The sequence below is a fragment of the Maylandia zebra genome, linkage group LG8 (genome assembly GCF_041146795.1).
Source record: "Maylandia zebra isolate NMK-2024a linkage group LG8, Mzebra_GT3a, whole genome shotgun sequence".
In the NCBI taxonomy this organism is placed as follows: domain Eukaryota; kingdom Metazoa; phylum Chordata; class Actinopteri; order Cichliformes; family Cichlidae; genus Maylandia; species Maylandia zebra.
Genome location: NC_135174.1, coordinates 6,001,050 through 6,027,412, shown reverse-complemented (window position 1 = coordinate 6,027,412; position 26,363 = coordinate 6,001,050). Strand labels below are relative to the sequence as shown.

Below are 26,363 nucleotides of genomic sequence, written 5' to 3'. Positions count from 1 at the left end.
TTGTTGCAACGTGTGCTTTTAAGATGACTCAGTATGGTGACACAGTCATTCTATTGCAAAATGAATATGGAAAAAAAAGAAAAGAAAAAGCAGGACACAGACCACCATCTCTAGATTTGGAGTCTTGTGATTTTTCCACTAGCATCCCACCTGCCTTTTTGAATACTTAAAAACATAAGAACAGCTATAAATATTATTTAGGTAAAGTATTTGTTCTCTAAAATAATCCACTGAAACAGTCAAAACTACTAACTAAAGCTAAATGAGCTATCAGTTCACCATTTAATAATGACGATGGTGATTATAAAGTGCTATCACTGAGCTGTTAAGGCAGTTTATTCAATAAAACACTGTTCTAAGAGTGGAATGCTGAACAGCTTAAGAAGTAATGGAGCAGAGCCACAGGTGGCGTCTAATTTTTTTAATTCATCCTTTTTAATCCTGGTGCTTACAGTTGTTATGCTAGTAGCAAATAACTGAATATGCCTACTTCCTAACGCCACATTCCCAGATGTTTTTCCATTTTCCCCATGTGTATTTTTTTAACCAATGACATCATTTGAACACATTTATGAAAGTGGTGAATCTCAAGCTTATTCAACATTTACTATATACATGCAGTGTTTTGGTTTATGGTTTAGTGTTCATTTGATTTTCAGAAGCATAAAATTATCAACAAGCCTGATCAGGTAACTTACAGTGATACACAGAATACAATTATCTACGGCAAAAAAAGGATCAAGCATCTGGCACGCTCGTCTTCTAAGTACCTGTAGCGACATGCCCAAAGCAATGCAATCATATGATTTGTTTTGGCACAATCTAACTTTCTTACACAACCACATGCGCTTAAGATCCAGCCTTTAATTTTACAATGAATTTTAATCCTTAGACTGCTTTTTATCAGCAAAGTGGTGCATGCTCATCTCCTTATGGAAATCTTGGACATCTGTACCTGTAAAACTGTCGTTTGCATAGCTTAGCATAAAGACTGGACTTAAGGAAATAGAAAGCCTGGCTTATTTCAGTTTAGTTTTCATACTGTATGAGTATGAAAAAAATGAGTTACCAAATGGTAACCGGTGAGTTTTAAATGCATTAGGCCCATTTTGATGTGGTGGTAATTCTGATCAAGCACTTTGCATGTTTTCCTGTGGTTATGAAACTGCACTTCAGATGTGTATGAACACAGCTTGGTACACTTTGCCTTGGGGAGACAAAATTGCACTCTGTGCAGCAAATGCATTAGGCCTGTTTTACTAACCTCATTTTGTTGCTAATGACTGTAAATATAATGTTGTGGCTCTGGTTTCATACTTTAATTACATGTGGTTTAATACAATACACCAGGGTACTGAAAGCCATAGCAAGGGAATTACTCGGTACTGAGACACTGCAACTGTTGTGCAGGGGAATTGTATTAACTTGTACTTGTACTTGATTTACCATCAACCAACACAGTTTAGTCAGGCTTATGCTTTCTAGTGTATCTAGAGGTTTGAGAAAATCAACAGGCCATCTCCATCTGTTCTCTGTTACACTGAAAAGCTGTCCAGCGGTATGAATGGGAGGCTGACGACAGTAAAGACTGCAGGGGGACAGGAACTGCTGCTGGCTGTGTTTGCTTACACCGACGCATGGAAAACATTAGCATTTTACCCATGGATCTTTGGTCTGTATAGTGGGCATTGCTGAAATAACTTAAATGCAGACTACAGTATAGATTTTCATATTTGGAGCAGATAAAAGATGATACTTTACAGATGTGTTGCGTAACTTGGGGGGCAAAGGGCCTTAAAGAAGATACAGCAAACCGTAGAGGAAAGATAAATCGGACCAGCCGGCTGAGAGAAAACTGAAAACATGAAGAACTCTGAGCGGCAGAAAGACTGCTGTTACACTTTAAACCCACAACGTTATGGGTTCACGCAGAGAACCACATTTATTAAAACATGGTATCATGAGCCTGTAACCTCCCTTACTCATTCAGAGCTGTTAACCAAGACTTGTCACAACTGTGTCGATTACCAGCTTTTGCTGACTTAGCAGTCTCTCGGTTCAGGAAGTAGACACTGCATCGGGGGAATTTTTCCTAGGGCATCATTACTTCTCCATGCCAGAGTGGACAGATATAAACTGACATTAAAATACCGGAATTCATAATACACATGTAACTACATTTTTTTTCCTACAACAAAAAAGCAGAATTTGTTTTTAAGGAATTTAAAAAAAAAATCAGACTTCAAATAGCAACAAGCAACTTCCACTCCATTGGGCACCACTGTCACAAAGTTTAGATCAATTTCTATTGTACAGCAACTACTTGAGGAGGGATGATTCGTTTGGAGCAAATCGACTAAGGATAACATATTTCCTCAGACTAATCCAAAAGTAAAAAGGCACAAATGTGCTGTCACATAGACTTTGGCAATAGAGCTAGGAGGCCCTCATGTGTTACCACAGGGCTACGTCCATCCAACCATCCAACCTCTACCGCTTGTCTGGGTCCATGTCACTGGGACAGCAGTCTAAACAGATGCCCAGACCTCTCTCCTTGGCCATCTCCACCAGCCCTTCCAGGTAAAGGTGTTCCCAAGCTTGCCGAGAGATGCAATTTCTCCACTGTGTCTGCCCCGTCTCCCAATTGGGACATGCCTAAAACACCTCAACAAGGAGGAGTAGTAGCTCCACTCTCAGCCTCTCCTGAATGACCGAGTGCTTCACGCTATCTTTAAAGGAGAGGCCACCCACTCTTTAAAGAGTGGGCGATCTCATACAATAAACCAACAGATTCACTTTCACCCTCACCACAATCTGTCAATCTCCCAGTCCACTGTGGCTGAGATACTTGAACTCTTTCATCCTGAGGCTTCCTAACCTGGAGCAGGCACACCAACGTCAACAACAAGCTATGAGGTAAAACAAAAGTCTTTCTTTTGTCTGTGCAACTGGTGGCAGACAGATCTGCACAGCAGACCTGAAGGGATTGCAGGCTGATCTAAAGATTGCAGTTATAAGGTGATTAAATATTAATAGGATGTCATTTTAAACTGTTGGTTACTACTGTTAAGATGGTCAGCTGCTATATAGCTATAAAAGGCTGCCAAATGAGATGGAGGATAGAAAGCATAAAGGCCAATACTTTACTTTTATGGATAATGAAGAATAAATAATGTAAAAATGAATGAAGAACAAATGTGCACAGTAAGTTTCTTGTCAAGACACACTGAATGCACTAAGCACATCTGCAGACTCATCACCTCATCAGTACTCTCACTTCCCTGCAGCATGTGACAAGGGTTTAAAAGCTCAAAAACCGCTACGCATTCGATGTCTACAGTTTAATACCAATACAAGAACTTCCTCTTTTTCAATTTCAATTCAGCTTCAGCCTCGTAGTATCCAACCTCTGCCTAAGAGCAGCACATGAGACAAACTATTCCAGCCTTACACAACAGCTTACACTACACTTTAAAGTCTTTGAGAAGACGACGCTCAGCTCCTGCACGGCTGATCTTCCCCACGGCACTCAACTGTAATCCAAGCTGCTGCTGACAGTTTGAGTTGTTGGTATATAAGGCTGCTGATAAATAGGCTTTGGATCAGTCTGATAATGTGTGCGCTGCATACCATGCATTCTGTCTGACTGTGCTACGCCCTCCTGTATGAGTATGGGTTACAATAAGTGGGCATTTCTTCATTCTGGCCGAATACACATCAGGGTGACATTAGTGTAATAACCTTTACATGCGCATTTAAACCTGCCCAACCTCAGCTTTGATGCTTACTTTAATAAAACTGACAGAGGTTTTAATAAAGTGCTGTGAGGCAGAAAAGTTCTTCGCACTTAATCAGTTATTGTTGCCACTGCTGAACACGTTCTGGCATTTTCATTTATTTAAATATACTTTGAACTCGGGGAAACTGCAGAGTTTCTCACACACACACACACTGTACCCTTTACTTGGGCGCTGCAAGAACACTCACACTTGAAAACATCCAGTCGCTGATAACCACCTAGCTCCAGTCCTTTTGGCCGTCTGGTCAGGCCATTGTTGTGGTGGTCCCTGAAATTAATTCAGCTGCTTCTCTGGAAATTCACCATCCACCACCGTGCTACCGTATCCTTTAGCAGATCATCTGCCACCATCTAACCCTACCCTTAGCATCCTCCTCCATCACACTAACCCTCCTCGTGTCCTCCTTTGCTATATCCATGAATCTTTCTGTCCTCTTCCTCTTTTCCAGTCTAGCAGCTCCCTCATCTCAGCCTCGCCTTTCAAAGTTTGTCCCCAGTCTGCTCAACCTGAGTCGTCCCTCTGATGTCCTCATTTACAATCCTGTCCCTCGTGGTCACTCCCAATGCTGGCTTAATCGTGAAGATGTCATACTTAGAAAATGTCCATTAAGCCATTTAAGCTAATCAATGTGTTCAATTCCAATTATCTTTCAAGTAATCAGTTAAAAAGCTTTTTTCTTATTAGCAGCCAATATAGTAAACACTGGAATGCATCTATTTTACTTTAAACAGAAACATACAGTTATTATCTATATTTCTTTTTTATGTGTACCCAAAAAGCATTTTCCGCATTCAAACTTCAAACACTGTTGGGAAAGGTTCAGGAACATTCTGCAGTCCTCCTTTCTCTATTCTAGTACAAATAAGGAGACAGTCTGTGTCAGAGGGGCTGCTGCTTCCAGAAATACTCCATTTGGTTTAAGTGTTTAGGCCGGGGTCGAGCATGAAGAGGCAGCACACAACTAGACAGAACACGACAGTTAGCAGCTGTATTCTCACAATGATACACAACACAGACTTTGTACAAGGGAGGTTATCAAAACAGTACGTAACACATTACAGTGGGGCAAAAAAGGATTTAGTCAGCCACCGATTGTGCAAGTTCCCCCACCTAAAATGATGACAGAGGTCAGTAATTTGCACCAGAGGAACACTTCAACTGTGAGAGACAGAATGTGAAAAAAAAAAATCCATGAATTCACATGGTAGGATTTGTAAAGAATTTATTCGTAAATTAGGGTGGAAAATAAGTATTTGGTCACCTCAAACAAGGAAAATCTCTGGCTCTCACAGACCTGTAACATCTTCTGTAAGAAGCTTTTCTGTCCCCCACTCGTTACCTGTATGAATGGCACCTGTTTGAACTCATCATCTGTATAAAAGACACCTGTCAACAGCCTCAAACAGTCAGACTCCAAACTCCGCCATGGCCAAGACCAAAGAGCTTTCGAAGGACACCAGGAAAAGTATTGTAGACCTGCACCAGACTGGGAAGAGTGAATCTACAATAGGCAAGCAGCTTGGTGTGAAAAAATCAACTGTGGGAGCAATCATCTGAAAATGGAAGACATACAAGACCACTGATAATCTCCCTCGATCTGGGGCTCCACGCAAGATCTCATCCCGTGGGGTCAAAATGATCATGAGAACGGTGAGCAAAGATCCCAGAACCACACGGGGGGACCTGGTGAATGACCTGCAGAGAGCTGGGACCAAAGTAACAAAGGTCACCATCAGTAACACACTACAACGGCAGGGAATCAAATCCCGCAGTGCCAGACGTGTTCCGCTGCTGAAGCCAGTGCATGTCCAGGCCCGTCTGAAGTTTGCCAGAGAGCACATGGATGATACAGCAGAGGATTGGGAGAATGTCATGTGGTCAGATGAAACCAAAGTAGAACTTTTTGGTCTAAACTCAACTCGTCGTGTTTGGAGGAAGAAGAATACTGAGTTGCATCCCAAGAACACCATACCTACTGTGAAGCATGGGGGTGGAAACATCATGCTATGGGGCTGTTTTTCTGCCAAGGGGACAGGACGACTGATCCGTGTTAAGGACAGAATGAATGGGGCCATGTATCGTGAGATTTTGAGCCAAAACCTCCTTCCATCAGTGAGAACTTTGAAGATGAAACGAGGCTGGGTCTTCCAACATGACAATGATCCAAAACATACTGCCCGGGCAACAAAGGAGTGGCTCCGTAAGAAGCATTTGAAAGTCCTGGAGTGGCCTAGCCAGTCTCCAGACCTCAACCCCATAGAAAATCTGTGGCGGGAGTTGAAAGTCCGTGTTGCTCGGCGACAGCCCCAAAACATCACTGCTCTCGAGAAGATCTGCATGGAGGAATGGGCCAAAATACCAGCTACTGTGTGTGCAAACCTGGTAAAGACCTATAGTAAACGTTTGACCTCTGTTATTGCCAACAAAGGTTATGTTACAAAGTATTGAGTTGTATTTTTGTTGTTGACCAAATACTTATTTTCCACCCTGATTTACAAATAAATTCTTTACAAATCCTACCATGTGGATTCATGGATTTTTTTTTTCACATTCTGTCTCTCACAGTTGAAGTGTACCTCTGGTGCAAATTACTGACCTCTGTCATCATTTTAGGTGGGAGAACTTGCACAATCGGTGGCTGACTAAATACTTTTTTGCCCCACTGTATATTCATCAAAGTGTTTATATAAAACATTTCTCCCTTTAAAAAAACAAAACAAAACGTGATTTTCATTTTTTTATTTCGCATGACACTGTTCACAGCAAGTCGATAATGAAGATTTGCAGGTGGTAGCAAACTGCTGAGTCCAGTGCTGAGACTGAACTTTCAACATCAACTTTGAAACCAACAGGGAAGTCTTTAAAAAGCTCAGAAGAACTAAAATTTGCAATCTAATGAGAACTTGATCCATAAAGGAAGATTATGTGGGGAAGCCCCAAAAAGCAGCTGTCAGATGATTTTATGGAGACAGTTCTGGCAGATGGTGTGCAGGGCTGGCATGTGCAAAACGATTTGCATGTCTTTTGAGCCTTTTTGTACTGCTCGGTCACTGCAAAGCCAAACCAATAGGACTGGAACCACCTATGTCACATGACTGCATTTCAAACATTGGCTCAACATTGGTATTAGCCGATATCTGTATTGGTTGACATCGGCTTTCCTGGTCGATATCAAATCATTGGTATTTCACAGTCTGCAACCGCTCCAATAACTATTTAATTGTTTCAGTCAACAATCATTTTCTGGGCCTTTTTTAAAATGGGGAAATAGCTGCATTTTTCTTTACACTTTGAAACTGTTAAAACTTTCGTGAAAAACTGTAAAAGATATTTTGATGATTATTTAATATTATACACTAAATGACTCATTTAAAAACCCATATGGCATTATCAAAAAGTGGGATTGTAGCCCTTTTATTAAACACAACCTTTTTTTGTCTTTATAAATATTCAGAAACCAGAGTCACAAAATTAAAACTCACCACAGAACACAGGGCACATTTTCTCTAATGTGGCTTCACGCTGATTTACCACAGAGGTAACAGCATTACAGACAGCCTACCCAGTGTCACACTGACACAAATGTTAAATACAGGGGCGGCTTGTCTATAAACTCTTATGTGCTTTATGATAGAAGTAAACAGGTCAGAAACAAACATCAAAGCCAGCTGTTTTACCATTCAAATCTTGTCAGTGTGAGGTTTCAGAGCAAAAGATTCCCCCGCATAGTACTTCAAAACTCCCTTTTATAAATGCTGTGTACACGCTCATTCACACAAAGGCTAATTCATAAATCACCCGACAAGGAAATGAGCAATGCAAACGCTGATTTTACTACAGCCATGTTTGAGCAATCATTTAAAGGGGAAAGGTGCACACTACACCTTTTGCAAACAGTGAGGGAACAAATAAAGCTCTCTCCCATGTGCTAAGGGGCATACACTCAGGAAATTAAAGGGACAACTAGTGACCATGGACGACAATGACGTTCGATGACTTGGAGTGACGACAGGCAAAATAACCTTTAGTAATAACTGGTGAACTGTTACCAACTTTAAAGTGAATGATTGAAATGACCATCGCTGGAATGGAAGGATCACACATGGTGACAAATTATAAGGCTGCCTACAGAAGCACATCTACAAGCGAATCGCTTTATATGTGAACGGGGGCTTTAGTAGTTAACCTGACTTGCACTGTGCAAGGGGATTACAACTGCCGTCGGTCTGTTTAAAGCGGACAGCAGCAAATAGGATAGGCAAATAGGCCTCAAGAGCGAGCCGGCACTTAATGTGAGATCCAACCAGATGCAGGTCAGCTGAGTAATATCACGAAGCAATCAGGTGCTAAACGCTGAGAATGGCCGTTTCAAGCCAAAATTTGATATTTGATGTTCACTTGGAGCTCATTGTGTGAGATTCAAAAATTTTGGATTTTATTCTTTTTAAAATTAGTTTTCATTATCTTTGGTCTGTGGTCATCTTTGGCTTTCTCTAGCTTCCTTTGTGTGTATATCGCATCTAGTGTAACTACACCTGACTTGAGCCACCAGTCCAGCACCTGCTGGTTAACAAGCTTCTTCGTTTTGTGCTGTTTAGCAGTTGCTGGCACACATCCATACTAAACAGCCAGACAACCCCGCCAAAAGCGAACAAACAAAAAGAATCCTTTTTATCTGAATGGGTCAGATCGATGTTTATATGCGCAACTGTTGGTCATCAATACACAATTTGTGGCTAAACCATGAAATTAAAGCCTTAAGAAGCTATTCGTTTAATTCTTTACAATATGGCTGCAAAATATTCAAATTAAAACAGCACATTGTAAATGGTCTTTCAACCACAGGAAGCCAGGCAGGCTATAACTAAGAAGTACATGTGGATAAAAAGCATCCAGGCAAATCTAGTGTTACTGAGCGTGGCTGTCGGTTACCTTGCAATGTGGTCATTTTGGAATCTGCATTCTGCAGTGAAGTGACCATTGTAACCTCCATGAGAGCAGCATATTACCGTCACCCACCCTGGGAAATACTCATTTGCCGCAATGTCACTTCTTTAAAACAGACTTCCCCAAACAGAGATAGTCATAGTAGTCAAAGCTAAATGATGACACTCTGTAGGCGGTGTTTGCATTCTCACAGAGGTGGGAAGTAACAAAGTACAAATACTAATAATCAGATTTTCAAAACAAGACTCAATACTTTTGGTTTAATTTGAGGGGAGTTATTTTGTCATGTGACTGCAGGCCTTCAAACATTAAACCGATTTAAGCCTGAACCGTAACACATGAAAGGCAATCCTGTTCATGTGTTGATCACCAAGGGATGTGGCATAAAAAACTGTGCCATAGTCAGAGGTTAAAGTGAGCCAGTGTTTCTATTTATTTTTTTGGCACAACACTGGAACAAACTGTGCGTGGAAATACTCTTTTGTACAGGATAAACAGGTTAGTTTGCTGTACTGTGATGGATCAGTGCGTGACTGGTGCACAGCAGCTGTGGTTCCATGATCAGAGTTAGGTTACATTAAGTGTAGCAGAGGAGAATCTGAAGTTAAGCTGATGATGCTGAGAATTATTGGGTATAAAGACATTATAAACAGTGTACTGTCAGTGTAGACGATGGAAATCAACCAGGACAGCTCATGAAACATCTGCTTAATTCAGGTGTGTAAACCCACAGCTGATCACAGCCTGTACACTAAGAAAATCTACCGGAGCTCTCAATAGAAATTATTGAGAGTTGTGATTCTTTTCCTCACACTGAGCCACTACAACAGATTTATTGGGTTCTCCACCTGCTGAAACTGCTTTAACCTCTTCTCTACGCATTTTCCTGTTAAGAGGCAAAGTCAATGTAGGCAACATAAAAAAACGCCACTTTTTTATAACATTTCCTTCTTTTTCTCTATTCTTGTTACACTTACTGATTCAAACTGAGTGTATTTATTAGAATTAAAATTCAGGCAACTTTTTTTTCAGGCAACTATTAATATAACACAAGGTTCAATTAGCTTTGTGTACAAATAGTTGGAAAAAATATTCTTTAAGGAGCTACTTTTATTTTCTTATTTTGTGTACATTTCAGAACTTGTATTTTTTCACTTTTACTTGAGTAAAGAAGATGAATCATTATTTATACTTTTACTGGAGTATTTTTTTAACAGTACAGACATTCTGTACTTCTACTTAAGTACAGAATGTCTGCACTTCTGCCCGCTCCGCATTCCTAACATTAAAGCGGGGGAAATGAAACTCTGAACCGTGTTTACATTAGGAGCTGCAATCATGTTTTATGGCATTAAACCTGCAAGTATAAGACAAACGACGCACTACACCGAGCATGACCTCAGTTTCCTCAGTGTCGCATCATCAACAGCAGAAGGGGAAAAAACAGAGTCACCAAAATATTCCCAGTGGGAAAATGATTAGTGCTGATGCTTAACTGTGAGTTTATCCCTCCTTTATTCCCAGTGAGGCTAATGTAGCAAGCTATTTAGTAGCTCTTGCCCATTCGATCATCTTGCTACTGTTTATGGACTGTTAGAGAAGTTTAAAGACCCCGACATGTCTAAGGAGTGCCGCAAGAGCCATTAAACAGAAGTTGACAGGTACTTATCCAATGTATGAGGTGTTCTTTTGCACGAGTGACCGACTTCTCTAAACCGAAAACACGCAGTTCGCCGTGTCATTAACTGTGAGCTTATTAAACCGGTAAATGCTATTAGGTGGGAAAAAGCTTATTTATAGACAGCTGCGACGGAAAGAAAACAAGAGCAGCCGGTGACATAACACTGTTCAAAACCACCTGGTAGTGAACGAACTATACACCGGGGTAGGGGAGTATTCTGCAGTATACCCCGATGTTCATGACAAACCACCGAGCGCAGAAGGGTACTCACCCAGAACGGAAGCTTTGGTCCGCACAACCGCTCCATCTCGGTCACAGCGGGAGGCGGGGAACCACCGGAGAGCTCTGCGTGCACCTTCTACAGTTTCTACAGGTCGAGCTCTTTGTAGCCAAACGACCTGCTTTCCTGTTCCTTCTCGTAACTGGACGCTCTCTAACCGTCACATGCCACACATACGAGTGCACTGTAGCGGAGTTGGTTCGGGTGTCTGTATCGCGCTCCCCTCTCTCTTCACGGCGTGGACCGACTCGCGCAGTTACTGCTCCGGTACTTCCGCACTGCCACGAGAGAAGTCATCCAGAGTCAGCTCGAGAAGTAGTTCGCTGGAGGATTTAGTGACAGTAAAAGGTTGTACATATTGCGGAGCTCCACCCCTTTTGCTGCTCCCTGTCTCACTTTTACCGTGCACAGTCAACATGACTCGACAGTATTGAATAATGCTTAGCTTCCGAGTCAGATCATTAGGGTTTACACGCGATAACAGTTTGTAGTTATGTTTTGGTTTTTTTTTTAAAAAGGTTTTGACTTAGATTTTTTTGTGGCCAGGATAAGAGGGCTTGGGTTGCTCACATTATCTTCACTGAGATCATATTGTGAAGTGCTCCAGACTGGTCCCGCATTCATTCTGCAGCATGACAACCACTAGAAAACATGCAGCAAGAGTCATAAAAATCTTATCCTGCAACAGATGGTATGGCCCACACAGAGCTCTGATGTCAGCATCAGGCTATTAGATGAAGAGAGTGAAGACAACCTAAATCCACACAAAGCAAGCTCTCCGAGATGTTTAAAAAAATATTTAAGTCCTTTTAGTGCACTGTATGCGAAATTGATGAATGGTAAATAAACACTTGTTTTTAAAAGCAGCCTCAAGTGATGGTGTATTTCAGAAAACGAATGTGTGCTGGAGGACACCTAACAAATATATCTTCAAACCTGTATGACTGGAAAGGTATTTAAATAAAAGTCCTTAAATCTTCCTTCCACCTCGTAAACCTGTTACACTTCCTCTTGGACTGGTTCAACATGCTTAAAAGGTTATTATAAAATACATTTTCCTGTCCTACAGATAAACTCTGTTTGAGGTATTGTGACCTTAAGCTCATGTATGGGCCAAGTCAAATCAGCGAGTCCTAGTATTCTGTCATTCTCACATTTCTTCTGATCTCCAACCAGATATGGCACATGGCTGCACTTTCCTGGTTCTGTTGAAGGCCTTCTTGTTAAAAGGATGTTCTTCCTGTTGTTGTTCCTCCTATAAAACAACTGAAATTAAATGAACTGAAAGGTAGACAATCTCGAAAAGTGTTTCAGCTTTACCTATGTATGGCCCTGTGATGGAGTATGCAGCTATTGGCAAACATGTCAAGCTCTGTATAAACCACCTGAGACATAATGTCTTCAAATGTTCTCTTATAAAACTCGTTTGAAGCGTGATTGCTTCATTGTCCAACTCCACAGATACTTCCTGAGGATTTAGAACAAGCTGCAAAGCACTGATTACACACACACAAAAAAGGCCAGAGAAATGGTTCATGATCTGAAGCGTACCACATTATTTATCAGTTTGTCCGTCTGATTGCGTTAATGCATGTACTGTATATCAAGAGTGGTTCAGCATCAGTTAAATTATGTGCACAGTGCATACTTGTACCTAACAGTCTGATACAACTTTGGCTGAATTGGGTATCCCTGAATCATCCCTTAGTTATGCAACTATAGGCTCACACTTCTGTGGGTGCTCCTGTGGTACTCTGATGTGGTTTCAGTACCACTGCCATGTGGTTTCTGTATCAGTACAGAATGTTACATTTCTGCCTTCTCTCTCTTTGCTCTTGCTTTCTTCTTTTCTCTTTCCCCTCACTCCCCAAACAGTCATAGCAGATGAATGCCCATCCCCGAGCCTGGTTCTGCCTGACGTTTAATCCTGTAAAAAGGGAGTTTTTCCTTCTTACCCTAACAAAGTGCTTGCTCATAAGGGGCCAACTGATTGGTGGAATTTTCTCAAGTATACTCTTTACCTTAAAGTACGTAGCGGCTTGAAGCAACTGCTGGTGTGATTCAGCGTTAGCTACACAAAAATGAATTGAACGTCCCTTCTGTGCAGTTACACTCTGCTCATTTGCGGATTTCTGCATTCTGAGCCAAGTCAAAGAAAGGAAAGCGGAAGTCAAAATACTTTTACTGAATATTGCAGTTATTATCTTATTTACAGGAATCAAAGCTTTAACAAATACATTCCAAATAAGTGCCCAAAAAGCAGGCTCCTTGCAGAAGTACAGCTACTGAGCATGCCTGAATATTTCCTCTGCTGCTCAGTGTTGCTGTGTGTGAACAATCAGAGCCTAGATTTTGCTTCAGAATATCCACTCCACGCCAACATTTGGTTCGCCACATAAAAATAGATGCACCTCTGTGCCTTAAGAATTAACCTCAGAATCAAACACTGCTAGTGTATCTACTCTGGTCAAAAAAACACGCTTCATACTAACGTCCACATTTCAGTTTATTTTCCTCTCACAATGCTGAAGCATCGTGAAAAACAGAGAGAAATAAAATCATTTCAATTTTACATATGACATCCATCTCAGAAACGTGTTCCCTTTAACAGAGTACGTAAGTGCTTAGCAAAGTTAATGCTCATAATTCTACTGTTGAAGTCTGCCGTGTTATCGTTCTGCCTCTCCCGCTCACAACTTCCGGTTCCTGTGACTCACGGGGGCGGGGACTGTTCGACAACAATTTTATCAGAAAAAATTTATTTAAAGAAATGCATCCATAAACTTGTAAATTATCTTGTGGTGTTTCACTATAATTGTACACAAATATAAAATAAACAAAAAGAAAATAAACAGAAATCAAAATGAAGATTTCACATACCAGCTTCTGGTGTTGTCATGGCAACCCACTCAACGGCATTTCAGCGTGGCTAGGTGGCTTTTATTGCCTCTGAATATTTATGAAAGCTACCTATGGCTGAAAGTTTTTTTTTAAACAGTGTTCATTACTCCCAACTGTCTTTACAACAAGAGTTTTTTCTTACACTGTAAAAAAAAAAAAAAAGTAAAGAAAGGTAAAAACAACTAAACAAAATACTGCAGCATGAAAATGTTCCACAATGATGGAAAAAGTCACACGAGTCTGTTGTTTAAAATTTGTAGTGTTTGGTCATGCTGAGATACTGAGCTGTGAAGTTCTCTGTTAAAACCACCAGCATACATCAATTCCTGTCACCTGTCAATCTGTTGAACACACCCAGGAGTATATGTAACTCCACACTGTAATAAATTAAAATCTTTAATTTAAAATTTTTGCAACTTTTATAGAAAAACAACTAGCTGTCAATCCATCCACCCTTTTTGTCCACCAAATTATCCTTAATTGTCTCAGCCCTTTGGATCTGTGTTTAAATGTGCACACCACATCAGATGTTCCACCAACCAACACAGCCAACTTCAGTTTAGTTTTTTTCCACTCAGTAATATATGAATTCTGCTATTGGCACCTCTGATTAAGCTGTGTAAGCTAATGTTTTTGTCAAAACTGATTAAAATACCAGAGTCATGCAGTGCATTTCCAGCAGGTCAGTTCTGGTCAAATCATAGACGTCAGAGTCAACATAAGCACAGAGCTCTGCTTTATTTTGGCTCATAACACAGCAGATGTGTTGTTTTCTGTTTTGGAGATAGTGAAAGAAAGGGAGATTTGTGTGTAGTAAAGGCATTTTTAATTGTTCCGCAAACAGCAGCACTGACTTAACTACTGTTAGGTAAGTTTGTGAGGTATGGGCTGTAAAGCTTTCTTAAGTCTCCTGCTTGCAGGTGTCACTCCTCCTTCTCCAGCCGGGGATCTGATTACTAGATCTTAAGCCCTTCTGTTCTCTTCCTATGTACTGAGAAAGCCTGACCTTGGCCTACAGGCGGATTCTTTCCTGCTCACGATAAGATGGATAGCCTATCCAGTGAAGTGCAAGTAAACGAGTCCACACGAGAGAGAACCTGTACGGTGTGAACTTGCAGTGACATGCGGGGGAAGCCCTGCGTAGTGTTTACACTACAGGAGCTGTTACAAGATTCAGGTATCAGAAGCGTCATGTTATCCAAAAGGGCCTAAACAGAACAGCTCCGCCCATTTATCTTTCCACGCAAACCACGAGGGAGTGCTCTTCAGCTCACCAGCGTGTGTTTGATGTGTTTTTGTTTAAAGTGAATTAATGAGTTAGAGAAAAGTGGCCTTTGTGAATTGAACAAAAGAAGCAAAAGTGAATTAAATAACTACTATACAGGGTTTAGAATATATATATATATATATATATATATATATATATATATATATATATATATATATATATATATATATATATATATATATATATGAAATATGTAAGGTTTTCAATTTTTTGAATCCCTTATAAACAATGTCAGTGTACAAGCAGAGCTTCTGTTCAGGGTGTTACACTCGGTTATTTGTAACGCACAGTGCAGTGCACCATCTAGTGGTCATGTCTCTAATCGACGGTCACGTGGTGTTGCTCTTGGAACTCTTCAAACAAAACAGCTGCTGGTGGACTTTCTGACGGACGAATGGAAAAACATAAAAAGCAACTTTAAGCTTGTATCTTATCATTCTAGTGTAATATTGTATTAGCTCTTACATCCACTAGTGAAATTTTGTATGGAGTGGATCTTATTTGTTGTGTAGCTACTTTCTTTTCTCATTATGGGTAATGGGCTGAATAACTAAACCTCAGTTACAATATTGTGCAAAAGTCTTGAGTCACCTCTTATTTGTTTATATTTTGATACGAAATTGGAATCACATGAAACTACAAAACACATGTGATACACTCTGATGTGAGTTTGCCAGTTATAGCAAGAAATGTCTTCTACCCAGCAACCTAAATGACAGCATTCAGGGCAATCAGCTAATTTTACACACTGGTTTTATGCGTTAGCATATTTTTACTGAGAACACTGAATAAAAGCATTATAACATTTCTTGTCACACATGGACCTCTGATGATGACATAAGTCAGCAATTTGGTTCAGGGTTTAATAACTAAAAAGGATTTACCAAGCACTAAATCTTTTTAGTTATTAAAGGTTTAACAAAAGTATCTTAAACGTAGTGCCGACAACTCAAATATGATTGTTTTTTCCATAATAGCTCCACTTAAAGATGGGCAAAGACTCCAGTAATGACATAATATGCAAAAATAATCCCTCAAGCTTAAAGCTAAAGCAGCTTTAAACACTTTGAAGGAAACGGTTTCCAAGGCCTAATCCGTGGATCGACTTCCTTCGAGGCGTGGACGTCTATCAGCAGAGAATGTACCTTCACCTATCAGCAGAGAATGTCCCTTAGTCTGTAACACAGTCAAATATATTCTCAAGTAATATTCAAGCATGCCATTCAGCGTGTTAGTACGAGCTCGGGAGCAGCTTGGGAGAACAAGAAAACAGAGACTGCTTTAGATTGTCTTCCCAAAGTGACTCAACTTTATTCACAAGTACAACAGTTTATATAGAGGGTAAAATTCATGAGACAGCAGATTATCAGTTTAAACCAGTACAGACCAAGATAAGGCAGCGTCTTCCTGCCCTTGGGTGAAGAAGCATCCTTTGTGTAGTTTATTAGTTCAGCTACAATTGTGATTATCTCAGCGACATATTTTCAAGGCACAAAACGAAGAGTTCTTACATTAGTGAAATCTGAAACAAACCATTTGGCCTTCAACAGGCGTCTAAAAGATTAAGAAACTAATGTAGCTGAGGGAGTGATCTCTGTGGTATTTCAACCTTGTACCAGCCTGTGATTCTCACACATCAATTCTTGGGTCAAAGAGAAAAACACTGAAACAAAGGGGCCTTATTGAATGACAGAGTTTTCCTGCATGATGTCACTATAAAACAATATCCAGTAAATGCTCCCATGGTACTAAAATACCTAACACACTTTTTTAAATACTAGCTCTGTGTGTTACCAACAAGAGGGGATGTTACTATATCTCAAGCAGAAACCTACCTGCTGTTCAAATCTTCTTTTTTTCGTGGGAAAGCAAATCAGAAGAACTTTGGCTTTGACTACTTTTGGACTGAGTCAGTCCTAAACTAGTTGGTATTGAGGGGTTACACCAGGGACCTGTATTAGATAAATAAGGACTAATTTGAAAGGTAAATCATTGCAAAGCTAGAATCTAGTAGATTTAAGAGTAAAAGAAAAAAAAATCGGAACTGCAAATTAGAATAATAAGCCTACATTAACAAATAAATAAATAAAAAAAATCTTGCTGTGACAACACGTTCTCACTCCCAAAGCGTAACATTTTACGCTAGGTGACAAATCGTCAACATATTACGTTTTCGGCTACCCACCACGTTCCTAAATGACGACCTCGGGAAAATGAGGAATTATGAGAACCGTATGGACTCAATCTACACATGTTCTTCAAATCGCTTAGAAACACGCTATTTAACATCATTAAAGTCCTGGTTAAGGTCAGGAAAAAGGTTATGGTTAGGGCGCTGGCTGTGATCTGCTTTCAGCCAGAAGATGGAGTGATGGACACAGAAATCTTGGATTCACTCACTGCTCGAGTTCCTCTGTCTGCTTCAAGCACAGACGTGAACTTAGCACATCTTCCACAGCAAGAAAAGCGGTGCAATGCTGTGAAAGCTGGGATTTAAAAGGTCAGACGAGTTCTTCAGTAAGGTTTTATTTTGAAAGTTTCAGTGCGGGTCGGCGGGTGTGTGCAGCCTTGGCACTTTCAGGCAGTTGCGCTGTCGAAACACATCTGGAGAGCGGGTTCGTTATGAATTTGAAACAGGCTGCTTCCTTTGGAAGCGGACAGGATACGTCATAATGGCAGCAGTGTTCATCAGATGTGTCCGCTCCCTGGAATGACATCAGTAAGATATATTTCGATCACGTGTCAGCGTCCCAGAGACAGTTAAGAGATGAAGTTGTAACTGGAGAAGCTTCGTCGCTGTTGTTGGACTGAGCAGTCCGTCAACAGCTGGATGAGGGTTGGAAACATCTGCAGCGCTTATTCCGGAAAATGAAGCAGCAGCTGGATGAATTTGCGCCTCGGTTCCTGAATGGAACATGTCAGGAATGATGCAAGGCAACACCGGCTGTTCTCCAGTCGAGCACTAGAATAACCCTCTCTGATCATTTAGAATAAAACCACTTTAACGTAGCACCAGGTGGATCAGACAGGAATGAGTCGGATTAAAGATTCCTCTGAGGAGCTGCGCTCTCTACCACCAAGACCCCCGAACTTACCTGCAGCTCTCCCAAAAAGACGGTTTGTCAGGCTGGGGAGGAAGACCAGTGATGGCTCTCAGCAGTGAGTATGAAACACGTGCTAACAAATGCGTATTCGTGCCAAATTGTGTTCATGTGCACTTTAATTAACAAGTTGTTCACCTGACCAAACTTTTGTCTGCCTCAGTGCACCTTTACTTCTGTCTTCGTGCTTCCTGTCATTTGATTGTATTGTTAGGCATGCTGTCTGAATGTTGTTGTATGCTGTTATGTATTCAATCCTGATGTGTCCTGGAACTTGCGATCCCTTAAGCCACTGGATATAACAAAGCATGAGGTTCACATTCACACTGACAGACTGTCTGTGTATTTGAACTGTGAACTTGACTTTAATTGTAACAAAAACAGATGATCCATGTTGATTGTTCACCTGACAAAACATTTGTATCCCCAAGTGCAAGTTTACTTCTGTCTCTTTCTTCCGATTTGAATGTTTTGTATTTCATGTAATATTAGTCCCAGTCACTGTGAACAGGAACTGATCGGAAATTTTAAACTTCAAGTGACTGAATGGGGTCATTTTTGGCTCAGTCGTGACATAGATTTTTAAAATTATACACACATGCATTTGTCAGTCTACTTCTCCTATAGCATTTCACAGTTCAGTTTTCCACTTCTTACTTTTTTCGTAGTGTTTTGCAGTCATCCATGGCAAACAGACCTAGAGTTGTAAGAGTGGTAATGCTTTATAATATAGCCATTTACTAAAAGCACAATCATTAAGTGGAATTTTCAGTTTTCAGTTTTCAGTTTTATTTGTCATATGCAAGTTAGCACAGGGTCAACATTGCAATGAAATGTGTTTGACGAGCAGCAGTCACTCAGCAGCATGGTACAGTAGAAGAAAATATAAGAAAATATAATAAAATAAAATAAAGTAATAAAAAATAGAAAAATAGTAAGGAGCAAAATATTAGAGAGATGTGGTAAAAGAGAAAAGATGACTAAATATATATGTATCTATAAATATAAATATATGTACACTAGTGATTAAATAAGAAAATCTTGAAAAGAAATATGACGGGGGGCAGATGGGATATTGCACAGGAATGAGCAGCAGAAAATTACAGTATTGCACTTTTAAATATAAATATCAATAACAATAAAGTGGAGTGACCAGTGCAGATTAAACAGAGTACTTGTGAAGCTGCAGGGTAGCTTCTGAGTGCGTCCTGTGGACTGTGTTGTGTGTGTTTAAGTGTTGTGGTTGAGGTGTCGTATGGCTTGGTGGTAAAAACTGTTTTTAAGTTTTGTAGTCCGAGCAGACAGGCTCCTGTAACGTCTGCCAGATGGTAACAAGGAGAACAGCTGATGTGCTGGGTGGCTCTGGTCCTTGATGATGCTGTGTGCTTTACGGAGGCATCGCTGGAGATAAATGTCCTGAATGGCAGGAAGCCTCATGCCAGTGATGTGCTCTGCTGCCTTCACCACTCTCTGTAGTGATTTACAGCTGCTGGCAGAGCAGCGTCCGTACCAAACTGCGATGCAGCTCGTCCGCAAGCTCTCAATTGCACACCTGTAAAAATTTGAGGTGATGTTGGCGTTCATGCCAAACTTCCGCAGCCTCCTCAGGAAATAAAGCCGCTGGCAAGCTTTCCTGATAGCAGTGTCTGTCTGAAGGGTCCAGGAGAAGTCGTCTGTGATGTTGACTCCAAGGAACTTGAAGCTGCTGACCCTTTCGACCTTGACACCGTTGATGTGGATGGGCTGGTGTTCTCTGACTGGTTGTTTCCGGTAGTCTACTATCATCTCTCTAGTTTTGCTGATGTTGAGAGTCAGGTTATTTTCCAGACACCACTCGTACAGCGCCATCACCTCCTCTCTATAGGCCATCATTGCCTGTGATGAGGCCTATGATGGTTGTGTCATCCGCAAACTTGATGATGATGTTGGACTCGTGTTTAGCAACACAGTCGTGTGTGAACAGGGAATATAGGAGGGGGCTAAGCACACAACCCTGTGGCGTACCTGTGTTTAGGATGAGTGGTGAGGAGGTGTGCTTACCAACTCTCACCACCTGGGGCCTGTTTGTGAGGAAGTTTAGAATCCATCTGCAGATTGGTGTTTCCAGCCCAAGGTCGATGATTTGATGTACATTATTTGAAATTACTATTAATTATATTTAGATACAAATACTTAATGGTAGGTGCACTTGAATAAGTGGGCAACAAGTCAGATTTTGTTAGGAAGCAAAGAAATATTTACACTCTAAGTAAATTTAAGTAGTATGTAAGTAATTTTAACTAATGAATACTTGTTTTCCCACAAAACCATCAGGTAATTGCACACAGCTCAGTTAGGCCATACTTCATATTACTTACAGGATCATTTCTGTCTCCTTTTCTGTAAAATACCTGTAAGTTAGGCAAGGTTATCCCACTCTAAAATACAGCCACACTCTAAAAAGTACAGGGAAATCACACAGTACTTAAAATTACTTATGTAGAACTTAAAATTGTTCTACATATGTAACCACATAAGTTACATTTACTTACCGCATAATTATTTCTTTGTTTCCTGTACAATATGACTTGTTACCTTCTTAAGTATTTGTATGTAAATATACTTCTATTGTTATTTCAAATAAAATATATTGAAATATTATTTAATTACAGTTGACAGGCTGCACTATAAACTGTTACTGTAAGATTTACTTCTCCAGTACCTTGAGGCAGAGTCATCAATTCTACGCTCATCATCCACTTTCTTACATACATCTGTTCAACCACTCATTGACACAGATATCTAATCAGACAGTCACACTGCAGGAACTCCATTTAGCCATTTAGCCATAATTAAGGTGACCTACTGAATTTCAAACTGATCATGAGAATAGGGAAGAATGATGATTTAAGTGACTTTAGATGTGGCGTGGAGATTAAAATGAAAATGCCAGAGCTCAGAGGAGAATGGTCAGACTGCTTTGAGCTGATAAGAAGACCACAAACTGAAATAATAACCACTAATCAAGTGCACAACATATGTAACCTTGAAACAGATGGGTTACACCAGCAGAAGACCACACTGGGTACCAAACCTGTCAGCTAAGACCAGGAAACGCAAACTATAGGTATCATACACAACAAGAGCCATTACAAAAGTATTTCATCATAAAATAAAACGAGGTTTTAAATGAAAGATATTCAGCAAAATTCACCTTGCTCTACAGGGACTTATCCCTTGAAGAAACACAACCATAAAGATGCCAGCAGTGAAGCTGCACTAACACATACATGGACAATGATACTGTCACACTGAAGTTCAGTTCAAAGTTGAAAAAGCTCAGGCAAGTGGTTTTTAATTCAACATGGACACATGAACTTAAGTTTGGTACAGCTAGAGCCTTGCAGTATTGTTGCACACTACTACACACACTACACTATGATGAACTCAGCTACTGGTGCTCGTCTTCCTTTTTTAAGACTATTGGCCTGATTCAGAAGCTGAAGACCAAACTGAAAAAAATGCCACTGCGTATTTCTTCTACAAATAAACCCACATTTTGAGCCGAGAGAACTTGAAGGAGCTTTCATTATCCTCTAATGCAACTGCTTATGTGCAACTAGGAGTGCTAAGATTATCAATCAGACATGTAAAATAGTTTATTTCCAAGTGGTGGCGTAACTGCAGAGAACCTTTGAAACATAATGATAAGTAGCTTAGAGGCTCAGTCAGAAGTAAAGCAACACTTGATTATTTCATTCATGTCCCAAGAGAGCTTAGAGAAGCATGGTGAAGGAAACCAGGCAGCACTGCATTACGGTCAGAACGGTATGTGCCTAGCATACGTGCTGCTTTCAAGAATGGACATGATACTTTATGATTCGATTTGCTTTTTCTGATATCTTTGTTTTGGTTCCCTTTTTTTGTGGCTGATGATTGTCTGATTGATTGAAGACGCAAACATGTCTTCCTTGATCTTGAACCGATGTGATGGCTTTATCAGTCCTCCAGCTGGTAAGTGTTCAAAATGTTTCTCAAACACTCTTTTTTTACTTTTTTATTTAGCAGTTCAGCTTCATCCACTGGAAGTTCATCTGCTAGCAGATCTGCTGAGGGCGTGGCCATAAGACAGCCCTGCAAAAGCCGCATTCGTCGGAACACCCACCGCCTCTCAGGTGTCTTTCTCCGCACCCCCACCTCCACCTCAGGCTCCATGGCACTGACTGCAGGACTCAAGTCATCATTGTCTGTCCACACCAGGAAGGGAAGCAGTACGTCACAGTGACTTTACTTTCTCCCTGCATGTTTACACTCAGGATTTGTTGTGCTAATGCTACAGCTAGTGTTTTTAGCACAGATGACTTGTGGCTCTGGGATAAGTGATGATGTGCAAGACGATGACCCAAATGATATCATCAGAGCTATTTTGGCACTAGTTTGCAAGCGCTTTAGATTAATACCAAAATCTTGCATGCAGGCTGAGCCAGTTTAGAAAATAAAAGTCAGAGTAGCTCTGCCTCTGCTGTTTTCATTTTAATAATAATTGTTTTGATTAAATCAAACAATACCACTAAGTTAAACTGGCTGCATCAGTTGTGCAGTTTGTGTTATAAAGAATATTCATCAGCGGGTCATGGATGTACAGTAAGGGGCTGTGGCTCAGGGTGTAGAGCAGGTCATCTACTATCGGAAGGCAGGAAATGTGATTCCTAGCCAGCCAAAGTGTCCTTGGGCAAGATGCTGAACCTGAGTGAACCTGAGTTGCTCCCATTATGTTCATTGGAGTGAGAATGTGAGATAGAGAGCACCTGGATGTAGAAATAAATGCTAGTGTGATTATATAGTGCTTTGAGTGTTCACGTAGAGTAAAAAAGTGCTATATGGGAACCACTGCACTTACTGTACATTAATTTTCACCATATTTTTTCATTACATTGTCCTTCAATTTTTGGAAAGTCACAAAAACAAAGTGCATTCAAATGCAAATATGCATTCTGAAATTGGTTAAAATGGTTTTGAATGACAATCAGCTAAAGAGAAACTGAGGAACCAGCCTAAACTGCATCAGTTAGCATTAAACTTGTTTTACTGCATGCTTTTTTACTAATGCTCCGTGAAGGGGGACCTGTTATACTTTTTCAGGCTTCAGGCTGTTCTATCCACTCAATTTCTGACAGTTTTTCTTCTACTCTTGGCTCTATATGATGTGAAGATAGAGTAGATATACCGAAACTGGCCCTGAGCACAGAAGCCCCACCAACCTTCTGTTCAAACCTTTTGTTTTTTAATGGGCAGCAACTCAGAGGAAACCTGACTTAACCTGACTTCAAGAATGAGGTTAAAAAAAAGTAAATATAGTATTTACTAAATGTGAATCATACAAAGCTACTCTAGCAGAGTTAAGAATAAAACATGGAGCTCCTTTAATAAAAACTAATTTTTGTAATCACATGTAAAAGTTTGGCCTTTCATCGATAATACCAAACCACAACTGAGTAAAGCATTAAACCTTCCTTCCCTTTCTGCAGTGATCTCTGCAGATGCTTTAATTGCAGAAGACCCATCTGAGCTGTCCAATCAGATAACTGCCCCAGGAATCCTGAAGATCTTTGGAAATGAAATCCTGGAAGGAGCTCACTATAAAAGCGTCCTCGCCACCACGCACTCCAGTGCAAAAGAGCTCGTCAAAGAGGCCCTTGAACGGTGAGACCATGTGTTATCTGGGAACATGCGTCTGCCTGCCATATGTGCCTGCTTTGTGTGTTTGCTCATGAGCCTGGCTGAGTTATGTATATCCATATGCTTCTTCTGCTGGAGCGGAGTTTGTATATCAATGCAGTCAGAATAGTTTTATAGACTGGCTATAGTGCCTGATGAAAGGTTAGCGCATTTACGTTTCTGTGTTTAGTATTGTATATTTCAGATGAACAAAGTTGGTATGACCCGTTGCTCTGTTTGTTATAACTGCAGTATAGTGCACACAGGGCCACTGAGTTAGTATTGCTGAAAAGGACCAGAGAAAACCACAGGCTTGTGTTAAAGACAGCCAGTGTGGCCCAGCTCCGAGGCAGCCTCTAGAGAATCAGTGTCTGTCAGCGTTTGCTTATATTTCAGCCAAAAAACATAATGGGATGATTAATGCAAGCGGTATTCACTTTGTAGAGGAAGGAGTAAATCATGACTCTTTTCTCTTAGTGAAAATAATTCTCTGCAGCAGTGACATTTAAATATGCCATTACTACTTTATGCATTTAGTAACGGTTCAGCAAACACTCTCAAATAATTATTTTTTTGTGTAATGAAAACAGGTTTATTGTAATATTCATAAGATACTGCTTTGACTACTTCAAAGAAACAGAATAAAAGGAGGGTCTGTTACATCTGGAAGACAAATGTGTCAAAGCTGCATTAATTCCTTTAATGTTAACCATTGACCCATTACAATATGTAAAGTTAAAAATGGTGCCAACAGTGAAGAAACCACTAAGAATCACCCCTAGTTTCTACAGCTTCCATCAATTATACCAAACATTTTAGCCTCTTGGAGCTAATTGTTGAGTTTCTAACAGCCTGAAGCATTTTTTACTTGGTTCACTCCCAGCAAACCCATTTCCAGCTCTTAAAAACCCACTACATGCACGGCAACAAAGGCAGACATAGTTAGCAACTAGCTGGCAAACAAAGTTGGGTTTTAGCATCTTTAAATACAGATATTTCCCTCAGGAGCAAATGGAAATCGAATTAAAGCCCAAAGTAAAGTGAATATTGGATTAACATTCAACAAGCAAGCACAAAACAACTCTAAAGTTAAATATTAATTCTGTTGTATGGACAAATGTGCAACTAGTTGCTAAGAAATCTATGCACACATAATAGTTTGTCAATGATATGGTAGATTTGTTAGGTTGGATGTATGCACTCTACATAAAAAGATGAAAAAGTGAAGCAGGATTAAAGGCTTGAAGATTCAGTTAACAGGCAGTGCTTGCTAACATTAGCAGTAGCGTAATGGCTTAGCAAACAGTAAGTTAGTCAGTTTGACTTATTTGACCTTGTGTTTGTTTGTCTATGAAGGTTTATCAGTCAAAATTATATTGATAAATTGTAAAGTTAGTACAGTACTGTAAGACGAAGACTTTCTTTTAATTTGTAAGTGTTTTTAGCAATAGAGCTCCAGATTTTCTAAAGGTCTTTTAGTTTTTCTCTTGACGTTAGCTGCTGATTCAGTCCCGTCCTTGTACCTGACATTTTCAGAGGAATGTTTTGGGTTTTTTATTTTACTTACTTGTTTACCACTTAACACTGGTAAATGAATCATTCAAGCACAAAAACTCATCTAATTCAAGGGATGAATCAGTGTTGTGTCTACACATTATAGACAACTTAGCAAAGAACAGTAAAGTTTGTTACTAAAAGCTTGTCACAAGCACACAATTTGTTCCCATTTTTTTTAGCTGATCCTACAAAAGTGCTGAGGATAACAAAATCTAAGGGGCATAAAATTTTATTTTTGTACCAACAGGGTAGATTCCCAGAAATATATTAGCCTGAAAATTGACATATCTCAGCATTATGCAGTGTGTCCTTAAAAAATGTTGAGGAATGTTTAGTGATGGATGAAAGCAAATGTGCCAGATGAACATTATCTAAAAGTCATGTTCTTAAGAAACTGGAAAAACCTGAAACAGGGTCAGATAGATGCATTTCACCCCCTTCATTGAAGCCTCAACAGAAAATGTTTCAGTGGAGAGCTCAAAAAGTGATTCTTAAGGAAGGAAAGGGGAAAGAAAAGACTTAGACATGCCAAATTATGCAAGAATTAAACTGAAAATCAATGGCAACGGGTTTTAGGGGGTGATTAATCTTGTCAAAACTGATGAAATTATGAAAACAGATGCTTTAATTTCTTTCTCAACACGTGAATAATACCAAACATTTTACCAATGCTATTAGCAAACCTGAATAGAAAAACAATATAATCAGTAAATTGCTGCACTTCCTTTCCATTATCCTAGTAAAGTATAAAGAAATTTATTGCACTTTTACATAGTACTGCATGTAATGTATATAAACACTTATGTGAAAGCAGTTGCTTTTGGTGATGAGCTAATATTGCACTCAAGAACAGTCTCTCTCACTTGTTCAGAGCATTTAAGCATTTTTGAGCTCAGTATAAAGTTTTGCAATTTGCTGTCACTTCTTTTAAGAAATTTGTTTCTAGACACAGCAGAAGGGTGTTTTACGCAAGAAACATTTAATAAACCCACTGTGAAGAAACAGGCATAGTTAGCTGCTAACAAGCGAACATAAACCTTGAGTGCTTCTGAATGTAATGCTTCGGTCTCAAGAGAATTAATGATATTGTCCAGGAGAAATTCTCAGGAGA

General features: G+C 40.0%; 2 protein-coding genes across 8 annotated transcripts in view; one reads left to right on the top strand and one right to left on the bottom strand.

Moving 5' to 3' along the window:
* The window catches only part of abcc3 (ATP-binding cassette, sub-family C (CFTR/MRP), member 3), a 61,369-nt gene extending 50,326 nt beyond the window's left edge, over positions 1-11,043 (bottom strand). For 2 of the 4 annotated variants that reach the window (XM_004557471.4, XM_004557470.4), the window contains exon 1: positions 10,700-11,038. In XM_004557471.4, coding sequence (XP_004557528.1) covers positions 10,700-10,735 — 36 coding nt within the window. In that variant the 5' untranslated portion in view covers positions 10,736-11,038. Of the gene's footprint in view, positions 1-10,699 lie in introns of all 4 variants that reach the window. The other 2 variants (XR_013099776.1, XM_012920847.4) reach the window with 2 other exon arrangements.
* Positions 11,044-17,394: 6,351 nt separating this feature from the next.
* Positions 17,395-26,363, top strand: part of radil2b (Ras association and DIL domains 2b) — a 34,973-nt gene continuing 26,004 nt past the window's right edge. Inside the window, exons 1-3 of one of the 4 annotated variants that reach the window (XM_076887227.1) lie at positions 17,395-18,056; positions 22,043-22,248; positions 23,506-23,680. In XM_076887227.1, coding sequence (XP_076743342.1) covers positions 17,929-18,056; positions 22,043-22,248; positions 23,506-23,680 — 509 coding nt within the window. In that variant the 5' untranslated portion in view covers positions 17,395-17,928. Of the gene's footprint in view, positions 18,057-21,740; positions 21,806-22,042; positions 22,249-23,505; positions 23,681-26,363 lie in introns of those variants that run through there. The other 3 variants (XM_076887226.1, XM_014410979.4, XM_076887228.1) reach the window with 3 other exon arrangements.